Source organism: Gastrolobium bilobum, unplaced genomic scaffold (assembly GCF_033153095.1).
Source record: "Gastrolobium bilobum isolate Gb01-03AN ecotype WA unplaced genomic scaffold, APGP_CSIRO_Gbil_v1 utg37121, whole genome shotgun sequence".
NCBI classification, from domain to species: Eukaryota; Viridiplantae; Streptophyta; class Magnoliopsida; order Fabales; family Fabaceae; genus Gastrolobium; species Gastrolobium bilobum.
This window is the reverse complement of record NW_026899451.1, coordinates 46,550-57,618: the sequence shown is the minus strand read 5'-3', so window position 1 is coordinate 57,618 and position 11,069 is coordinate 46,550. Positions and strand designations below refer to the sequence as shown.

The window sequence follows — 11,069 nt, the reverse complement described above, 5'->3', positions numbered from 1 at the left end:
AATTTTGTGGAGCTCATATTTTTTGAAGAAAAAAAAAAAATTACGACATGCAAAACGAATCTCTATAACATTAGACAATTACTTTTCCTATAACATAACTCTTATTTTTATCATTAATTAAGTCCTTGCAAGAGGCAAACTCAGTATTTTTTTCTCTGGCCAAAGTTTTAACTTTTAAAATCATGGCAACCCAGAGCCTAAACAAAGTGCAAACGAACACAATTATTATTATTATTTTTTTCTGCTGAATCGTTATCCCAAGAAGAAAGAAAGCGTAATTGATTTGCTTGAACAATTTCGCTATTTTATTATGCCTCCGAAAGCAATGAATAATTTCTTGATGTTGACATGGTGGATCCTTCTCTTGAGAATTAGATTATATTCACATCCTCTGCGAAGAACAATTTTGTTTCTGAATTATTTTTTAAATCTTTCTGCTGGGCAATTTATGAGCAGATATAGATGCCATCCATTACAACACAATTAATGGGCCATCCGCTAAGACTGAGCACAATGTCAAGAGCATCTCTCTAATGAGGAAGCTCGAATCTTGCTCTGCATCGTTAGCATATGCAAGTGCAACCTACCAGTGGTGATACATATGGAGTTTGATTCTCTCTTTCTCCTTAATCCTTATATTACGCTTGTTTAAAAGAGAAAAACAACCCAAAGTATTTATTTTTTGGGTTAAAAAGTAAACGAGAAAAAAACAAGATCATTGTTATTATAAAATTTATTAACTGCAAGCAAAAACTACATAATTCATACTTCATGCTGTGTTTCCAAATCATGACATAAAATATGCAATTCCATAAGCAAAGAAAAACATCAAATACTCACACTCAAATACTAAAAAGAAAATGAACTCTTGACTCCGTTGATGATTAAAGCTCAAGGTTGGAAGTCTTCTTGGTCATTCTGGTTCTGGTTACTCGCCGTTGTTTTTGAAGTAGAATTTTTCATTGAAAGCATCGTTGTTGTTCTGATTTTCCTTTGAGTCGTATTTTCCTTCTGCGTACTTTGTGTGACTCAAATAATTTTGCTTATCACCAAAAGCATCCTTGTTGATGTAGTAGTTGTTGTTGCGGTAAGGTGTCCCTGCGAGTCTTGTGTCACTGACTTCATCTTGGTTGGTGGTATATGCATCGTTGTTGAAGTTGTAGAAATCAGTGTCGGGGTAGTTGCTGACATCTTTCTTAGACTCCGTTTTGTACGCCTGGTAAGTGCTGCTGGGGTTGGTGGTGATGGAAGGGTTCTGACGAGACTCATAGCTAAATAGATCATAGTTTTTTTCAGTCTCTGGGATGAAGACTGGCTTCTGTTCTGGCTTGTTTAGTGGTTCTTCATTGATGGGAAACTCTGTATCTTTGGCATTGTTGTTGAAAAGGACTTCCCTGTTTCTCAAGAACTGGCTGCCTCTGGCATTGATTTGCAGAGACAACAAAAGGGTTGTTAAGAAAAAGAATGGGATGAATTTTGAGATGGGAGCCATTGATGAATGATGATAGTGAAAGAGAGGAAGATGGTATGACATGCTGTGGTTGTTCAAGTATGTTTATATATATAGAGGATTTTGAACCTTTCTTCTCCCTTTCTCAATTTTATTACAAATCAAGTGCGATCGGGAGGGAGGATTTTGCGATGATTGTGGTCCTCATTAAGAGAAACTTTACCTGATTGAAATGCACCGTTGTCAATCATCACCTTGTGATTGATAATTTTGATTTATTATGCATTTATTCTTGTTATTTGATTCTTAGTTTAGGTTAATTTCATTTTGTGCTTATTATATTATTTGTTTCCTAATTTAGATTGATTAGGTCCATAAGTCACTCAATCTTAAATATTTTGTTCGCCTATTTATATGATTATAGTTTTATTTCCGGGATTCGATTGGCAAATTCCGTTAAATTTTAACCATTTTCATGGAATTAACGAAAATTCCAGAAGAAATACAAAAGTTCTGATTCTGCATGCCCTTCAATATATTTATTTTGTTATTAATTATACATATAACTCTTGATTTGTTATGGAGTGAGAACCATGTTTATTTCTTAATTGTGTAAAACTGTTACGGACTCATCATAGAGACTTACATTCTAAAAGATCTAATATGGGTAATAGTAAAAAGGAAACTAGGGAAAATAAATGAAAGGATCATATTAATCTACGACAATAATGGATCAAGCACTGTACCCTCAAAAAGTCACTAAAAGTCCAAAATTTCATTATCCACATATAAATTATATAATTAAGAGATAAAATTTGTGTGTATAACACTTACACATTTTTTCTAATTGTTATCACGATGCACAGACACCATCCAGCTACCTAAGAGAGCCTAGAGATCCAAGATCAAATCACTAGTTTCTGACTAAATATTTCTATCCAAAGGATAGAACAAAAACAATATCTTTATAAATTATAAATTTTATTGTGCAAAAGACCCTAATTATTTAACTCAATTATCCCTTTGGCCTTATCTAAATCATTATCCTCACATTATATTATCACTAGCCATAATATATATTGTTTTTCCACATAAAAAAGAGACTTTTGATGACATTACAAATAATTCGAATTAATACTTCTTTGTATATGATAGCAATGAAAAAATAAAAAAATAAAAGATGGAAGCCTGTTGATTTATGGCTTGCCATGCTCAATTGTCGTCCGTATCGTAAGAGCCTTCGTATAGTCATGCAATCTTGAACTCTGTGCAATGTCGATTTAATTTTAAAACAAAATTCTTTATCATTTTTTTATATCAAAAAATACTTTTTAAAAAATTTGTTTTCAACTTTCGTTAATTAATTCACGTGACAATCTGCGATGTTGATTGCGTGGTAGGTCACCCTCAAGTGTTGTATGCTTCGTAAGGATAAACGTATAGCTATGCTATCTTACATCCTGTGCATGTGTGGGTTAATTAACTTTCAAAAGTTTTAAATTTAACAAAACCATAAATTTTTTCTTAAGATGATTTAGCTTTGAGTTCCTCATTACACCCGAAGATATGTCGGAGCAGGATTTTTCTGTCAAGCTCAAAATAAAATCTTTATATTTCAATTTTCTTTTCTTGTAAATATTCATCTTGTTTTACTCTGGTTAAGCAAATATTCCAAAATTATTAAAGATTTGCACAACTAATTTAAAGTAACCATTTTTAAATGGATATATCAGTGGTATAGTGAGATTAAGTTTTCACCCATCATTATGCATAATCAGGCTCCCAAACCTTGATTTATAGACCAATTTTGCTAAAATAAAATGTGTTTTAATTTTTCAAATTTAAAAGAAATTGGTGACGACTCCGTATTTCTTTTTATTTTCTGAAATAATTCTGGGTTGTACAAAAGCAATGAATAATTACTTGGTGTTGACATGGTGGATCCTTCTCTTGAATTAGATTTTATGCACATCCTATTCCTCTGTGAAGAACATTTTTGTTTCTGAATTATTTTCTTAAGTCGTTCTGCTGGGCAATTTATTAGCAGATATAGATGTCTTCCATTACAACACAAGTAATGGGCCATCCGCTAATTAAGACTCAGCACAATGTCAAGAGCATCTCTCTATTTTTGGTGTAAGAAACAGTGATCCATCATCCATATATAATTTCTAATGAGGAAGCCCTAATCTTGCTCTGCATCATTAGCATATGCAACCTACTAGTGATGATACATATGGAGCTTGATTCTCCCTTTCTCCTTAATCCTTGTATTACGCTTGTTTAAAAGAGAAAAATAACCCAAAATATTTCTTTTTTGGCTAAAAAAGTAAACGAGAAACAAATTATCAAGATCATTCTTTTTATAAAACTTATTAACTGCAAGCGAAAACTACACAATACGTACTTCATGCTGCGTTTGACATAGACAGTGCAATTCCAGAAGCAAGATTTAATAAAATTACCACCAAGTAAAACCCCTCCATAAATAATAACCTTACCCTTCAACTTTTTTTCTTCTTCCAGAATTTTAATCTAAAACAAAGAAAAACATCAAATACCCACACTCAAATACCAGAAAGAAAATAAAATCTTGACTCCGGTGATGATTCAAACTCAATGTTGGAAGTCTTCTTGGTCATCTTCGAACTCCTCCCACCAGTTGGATCAGTAACCTATTGCCCCAATACCTCGATTGAATCGATGACTGGTTCAAGATTAATAACATTGTGTTAGAGTCTTCCTCCTTAATTAATTTTGGTTGGCTACGAATTTTAATATAAAATTAGAATATTAAATTGTGGAAGTCTCCATGCTTTAAAATCCCCCTAATAATTAGAGAATTATCTATAGTACGGAAGAATGCTCCCTTGACCATCTATAATAGGGAAAAAAATATGGATGATGAATTACTCTAGAAAGTGAGAAAGAAATCTCTTCCAAAATAGAGAATAATCCAAGAGAGATAAACTTGTTGGAATTCATCCTATTTGTGGGTGAGGTGTTGTGTAACTTGTACCGGAGAACAAAGTACTCTTTCTAATCCTATTTTCTATAATGGGCATTTTCTTGGACCACTGGTCCTATGGTTTTTAATCCTCTTTATCGAGGGAGTTTTTCATATTAAAAATTTGGTAGTGTGCTTTATATCTATTTTCTAATTTTCCTCTGTTTACACTTTGTTTTCGCTTCTCTAAATCACTCTTGTTACCCAACTGGATGACTGATCTATTCATGACAGATCCTGGTAAAAAGCATTGCAATACTATTTAGGGGATGGTAAGATACATTAAAGAAATATCAGGTGCTGCATTATGTCGTGGAGAATATGTTGATTCAAGTTTTATATGTGATCTTGATAAAATAAAATTCACTATACATTATGTGTTCATACTTGCAAGAGGAGCAACAAGTTGGTTATCAAAATTATAAATTATTACTTATAAGTCTATGAAATACAGAAATTGAAAACATTGCAACTAATCAACTTTACAAGGAAGTGATTTGGATTCAAAAATTAAAAAAAGAATTCGATCATAAATAACAAAAGATTTGTATATTATAATTATTAAAGTGCCTTGCCCATTTTCAAGAAATTCATCAAATTGACCACATTAGAATTTCATGTTGCATTATTAGAGAAATAGTTAATTAAGGAAGTGTGGATATACAAAAAAATTCATATCAAATATAGGAGAATGATATACTTACCACTAAAAAAGTTTATCACTTTTACAACCAACCTAATCACCGTTGATTTTCTTCAATCTAACGGTTATAATTTATTGAGAATAGTAATTAATTAATAAATGTGATTTCCAATAAATTATAACTGTTAGATTGACGAAAATTAACGGTGATTAGGTTGGTTGTAAAGGCTGTAAACTTTTTTGGTGATAAATATATCATGCCCCTCAAATATAACCTGGCAAATATTTTGACAAAGTAATGAATGTTGTTAAGTTTTTATGTTGCTGATCCTCCTATGACTTATACGGATTGTAAGTAGCATGAGATATAAAAAATATAATTTAAAAGATCACCAAAAATTATGTTAAGTGGAGATTATTAAAAAAATAACAAGTAAAACAGCTTTTGTCAAACAGTGGCAAGCAAAATTTTTGGTCATAAGTTAAAAGGGAAGAGATTCTCTATTTTTTGGTGGCATTAAAAGGGAGAGGTCAAGTTTTATATAAAGGTCCCCTTCATACAGATAATTCTATGAGTTCCTTTATACACTGCTTTAAATTTAGTGATATCACTAAAACTCGTAGAAATTGTGTTTGCTGACACTAGCTAATCACTCTTTCGGTGTTATCGGAATGTTTTTCAAGAAATAACTTTAAATACCAAGAGTCTAATTAATTAAAAGAATTACATCGAATATCAAAATTAATCAATCATAATAATTTAAATACAAATCACACACTAATTAGACTTGGTTACCACATTAGTCATTATTCAAATCAGTTAAGATAAATACAATCTCCAAAATAGCAATTAATATTAAGCTAAATTGAAATTCAAATTTATGACCATTAATACCAAGATACGTCTAATTGTCAAAATAATTACTTTAAATACCGTCTAATCGTCAAAATAATTACTTTAAATATCAAAGTTAATCAATTTATATCAATCAATTCAAATACCCATCACATTCTAATTAGGTCTATTTACCTAGTTATCATATTCAATCATGACAAATAAAATATAATTGTATCAAAGTTAATCAATTTATATCAATGAATTCAAATACCCATCACATTCTAATTAGGTCTAATTACACAAATTTAGTGTTTCACGTTAATAAAACTATTTGCAAAACCCCAAAACGCTCAAAATTTTCTCCATCTCATATGTAGTCACTTTTCGAATAGGTTTTCATGCTCATAAATTTTTCCGATTTTAGGGTGTATATAATTTTTTTAAAAGAAAAAATAAATCTTTTAAGCAAAATTATAACTAAAAAGCTCAAGATAATTAGACAAGGTTCTAAAAATAATTAAAATTGTTAAAAATTTAAGAGAATAATTCGTTTACAATTTTTTTTTAAAATTTTTGCAAATTACACTATGTACTTCCGAAAGCACACAACGTAGTTTATAAGAGTTTGTAGACAAAAAAATTTGTAAATATAAAATTTTCCATATATATATATATATATATATATATATATATATAGAGAGAGAGAGAATGTTTTATTTACAAACTTACTTTTTATTTATAAACTACACTGTATCTGACCGGTCATACTTCAATCAAGAGTGTATGACGGATCATATTTAGTGTAATTTGTAAAAAAAATTGTAAACGAATTATTCTCATATATATATATATATATATATATATATATATATATATGGAAAATATTAAACTCATGTTATATGAGATTATTATCTCATGCACCATATACAAATTGAACGTGGGACCCATTTTAAATTTTTTCTCTCCCTTATTCTCTCTCCTCTCTCTTCCATCTGTGAGTGTAGGAGATTGCTTTTCTCCTATGTTAAATGAGACAAACAATACCCTATCGTTTCTCAAGCTGCTTGAGATAATTTTATTTCCGGCAACTAAATCATAACCGTACAAAGATAGATCTATGGTAACAGAGGAAGAGAGAGAAAAAGAGAATCAAAATCATTCAAAGGTGAATCAATTAATATAAGAAAATAAATAAATAAAACGACTTAGTTTTGAAGTAGCCGGAGATAAACTTAGGGTTCGCTTTTTCTGCAGTTACTGCAGATAACTTATTTGCAGTTAGGGGTGAAAGTGGGCTGGGCTGGGCCGACCTTTGCCCCGAAAAGCCCAAGCCTACGTCCAAAAATTTCAATTTGGCCCGGCCCAAGCCTAGTATGAGTCTAACTGTTAGCCTGGTTTGGCCCGTTTATGAAAAAAAAACAAATGGCCTGTCTTGGCCCGTTAGCCTGTTAATTTTTAACTTCCAAACAGAACCATGAATCAACTTTACAAAGTACTCAAATTCTGTTGCTACACCAAAAATCATAATTTCAACGTCCAAACAGAATCATGAATCATAACAAAACTAATACAATATGCATTTAAGTCATGTTCAAAAGCAAAATGCTCAAATTAAATAACATATATTTTTTTAGATCCAACAAACAAATCCATACTATGTAAATTAAAATAACTACATGAATCCAACAAACATATCATTATGCTTGTAGTAAGTATAACCTCTGCCAATTTTTTTTTAATATATTCATATACACAATCTAACATGTTGAGATGTTGGTTCCTCTTATATAAGAAATAAAGTAAGATTTCTATTAAAATATAATCGAATATGATTAAGTTATAAATAATTGCAATTGATTAAATTTATATCTTTTTTTTTCTTCAAGGCATACTTACTCTATTTTATTTTATTTTATTTAAAATAAATAATACAATATAGGCCGACCTGTAGGCTTATAGGCTCGGCCTTTTGAAAGAGAGCCTACGGCCTTTTGATTAAACAGGCTTTTTTAAGATCCGAGCCCGTCCTATTATACAAAATATACTAGGTCAGGTCTAGCCTTATATAGGCCGAGCCGTAGGCCCCTATAGGCCGGCCCGGCCCAGTTTCACCCCTATTTGCAGTAAGTCAATAGGACGTCGTTTTGGGACGAGAATCATGATGTTTTTGTAATTTTAATTTATTTCAGAGTTATAATAGTCTTTATATTTATAATTTTTTAAGATTTCAATACCAAAACGACGTCGTTTTGAGAATAAATGCAGATAACTTATCTGCATTTACTGCAAAAATATTTTTTCCTCAACTTATCTCAAGATGCTTAAGAAATGTTTTTGATATATATATATATATATATATATATATATATATATATATATATATATATATATATATCTAAAGGGACCCTGAATTGCTAAGTTTCTATGACTATAACAAGGGATTCGGTGTCCCCTCATAGGCCCCAAATTCAACTGCTGAAAGAGTTAGGTGTTTTAGGTAACCGGTCAATTCATCTTAAAACAAACATTTTCAACTGCCGTCTCATCCCTCCCCAAATGAAATAGTTAATAATTTAATATATATCCTTAGTAAAATAATAAGTTAATTAAGTACAAGTAAAGACAAATTGACTCTGTTGGCTGGTTGCTATCCATAGAGACGCCCTATTTCAATAAGTAAAGGTATATACTACTATAGCACCCTTGTTAACACGAAATTATTTTGGCTTGTACACTGTATAGGTATGCAGCAGAGACTTTCTTACATGCATCATAGTGTGCACCAAGTGACATGCAAATTTATTTTTATCATTAATTAAGTCCACGCAAGAGGCAAATTCAGTATTTTTTTTCTCCGCACGAAGTTTTAAATATTTAAAATCAAAGCGACCCAGAGCATAAATAAAGTGCAAACGAACACAATTATTATTATTATTATTAGAAGAATGTTCTATTTAAAAAAAATTTATTTACAAATTTTTATAAATTATATTAAGTATGACCGGTCAAATTTAATATAATTTGTTTAAAAAGTTTGTAAACTGATCATTCATTTTATTATTATTATCTTCTGCTGAATCGTTATCCCCCGAGGCAAGAAAGCGCAATTGATTTCCTTGAACAATTTCGCTATGTTAATTATTATGCCTCCGTTAACTAAAGCAATGAATAATTACTTGGTGTTGACATGGTGGATCCTTCTCTTGAATTTGATTTTATGCTTATGCAAATCCTCTGTGAAGAACATTTTTGTTCTGAATTATTTTCTTAAATCGTTCTACTGGGATAATTTATGACCAGATATAGATGCCATACCATCCATTACAACACATAATTAATGGGCCATCCGTATATATATAATTTCTAATGACGAATTAGCTCTAATCTTGCTCTGCATCATTAGCATATGCAATCTGCTATTGAATAATAGATTACGCTTGTTTAAAAGAGAAAAATAACCCAAAGTATTTCTTTTTTGGGTAAAAAAGTAAACGAGAAAACAAATTAACAAGATCATTCTTATTATAAAACTTCCAAACTGCAAGCGAAAACTAAACAATTCATACTTCATGCTGCGTTTCCAAATCATGACATAGGCAGTGCAATTCCATAAGCAAGATTTAATAAAATTACCAATAAGTAAAACCACTCCATAAATAATAACTTCACCCTTTATTTACAAAAAAAAAAAAATAACTTCACCCTTCAACTCTCTTTTTTTCCGATATTTAATCTAAAACAAAGAAAAACATCAAATACTCACACTCACATACTAGAAAGAAAATAAACTCTCGACTCCATTGATGATTCAGGCTCAAGGTTGGAAGTTTTCTTGGGCATCTTCGAACTCCTCCTGGTTCTGGTTACTCGCACCATCGTTGTCGTTGAAGTTGAACTTGTCATTAAAAGCATTGTTGTTGTTGCGGTAATGTGTCCCTGCGAATCTTGTGTCACTGACTTCATCTTGGTTGGTGGTATATGCATCGTTGTTGAAGTTGTAGAAATCAGTGTTGGGGTAGTTGCTGACATCTTTCTTAGACTCCGTTTTGTACGACTGGTAAGTGCTGCTGGGGTTGGTGGTGATGGAAGGGTTCTGACGAGACTCATAGCTAAATAGATCATAGTTCTTTTCAGTCTCTGGGATGAAGACTGGCTTCTGTTCTGGCTTGTTTAGTGGTTCTTCATTGATGGGAAACTCTGTATCTTTGGCATTGTTGTTGAAAAGGACTTCCCTGTTTCTCAAGAACTGGCTGCCTCTGGCATTGATTTGCAGAGACAACAAAAGGGTTGTTAAGAAAAAGAATGGGATGAATTTTGAGATGGGAGCCATTGATGAATGATAATAGTGAAAGAGAGGAAGATGGTATGAGATGCTGTGGTTGTTCAAGTATGTTTGTTTATATAGAGGATTTTGAACCTTCCTTTCCCCCTTCTCAATTTTATTACAAATCAAGTGCGATCGGCCGGAGGGAGGATTTTGCGATGATTGTTGTGGTCCTCATTAAGAGAAACTTTACCTGATTGAAATGCCCCGTTGTCAATCATAACCTCGTGATTGATAATTTTGATTTATTATGCATTTATTCATGTTATTATCATAGATAATTTTGATTTATTATGCATTTATTCGTGTTATTTGATTCTTAGTTTAGGATAATTTTATTTTGTGTTTATTTATATTATTTGTTTCCTAATTTAGATTGATTAGGTCCGTAAGTCACTCAATCTTAAATATTTTGTTCGCCTATTTATATGATTATAGTTTTATTTCCGGGATTTGAGTGGCCAATACCCTTAAATTTGTATCCATTTTCATTGAATTCAATTTATTCATTTTTTGTTATTTATACATATTGTTATGGGCTCCTATTCGATACTCATATTCTAGAAGGTCCAGTAGCGACAATAGAAAAAAGAAACTAAGGGAAATAAAGGAAAGAATTCCCAAATGATGTTAATCCTACTACGATAGCAATAGACCAAGCTTTGAGCCCCTAAAAGACCACAAAAAGTCCAGAATTCTACTATTTACAGGTAAAGTCTATAAATAAAAAGTAAAATTTATTGGTATGACACTTAGGGGGTATATTGGATTAGGATTTTAAAAGACTTTTTTGAGGTAAAAAATCTT

The 11,069-nt window shown here is 31.2% G+C and overlaps 2 protein-coding genes across 2 annotated transcripts; both read right to left on the bottom strand.

Moving 5' to 3' along the window:
- Positions 1–928: 928 nt before the first annotated feature.
- On the bottom strand, positions 929–1,492 carry LOC133290501 (protein E6-like). The gene has a single exon (XM_061488593.1). It carries the CDS (start codon positions 1,490–1,492, stop codon positions 929–931), a length of 564 nt encoding a protein of 187 aa, XP_061344577.1.
- An 8,260-nt stretch (positions 1,493–9,752) lies between these two features.
- LOC133290500 (protein E6-like) lies at positions 9,753–10,268 on the bottom strand. Its single transcript, XM_061488592.1, has one exon. The coding sequence runs from the start codon at positions 10,266–10,268 to the stop codon at positions 9,753–9,755; it is 516 nt and encodes a 171-aa protein (XP_061344576.1).
- Positions 10,269–11,069: the final 801 nt, after the last annotated feature.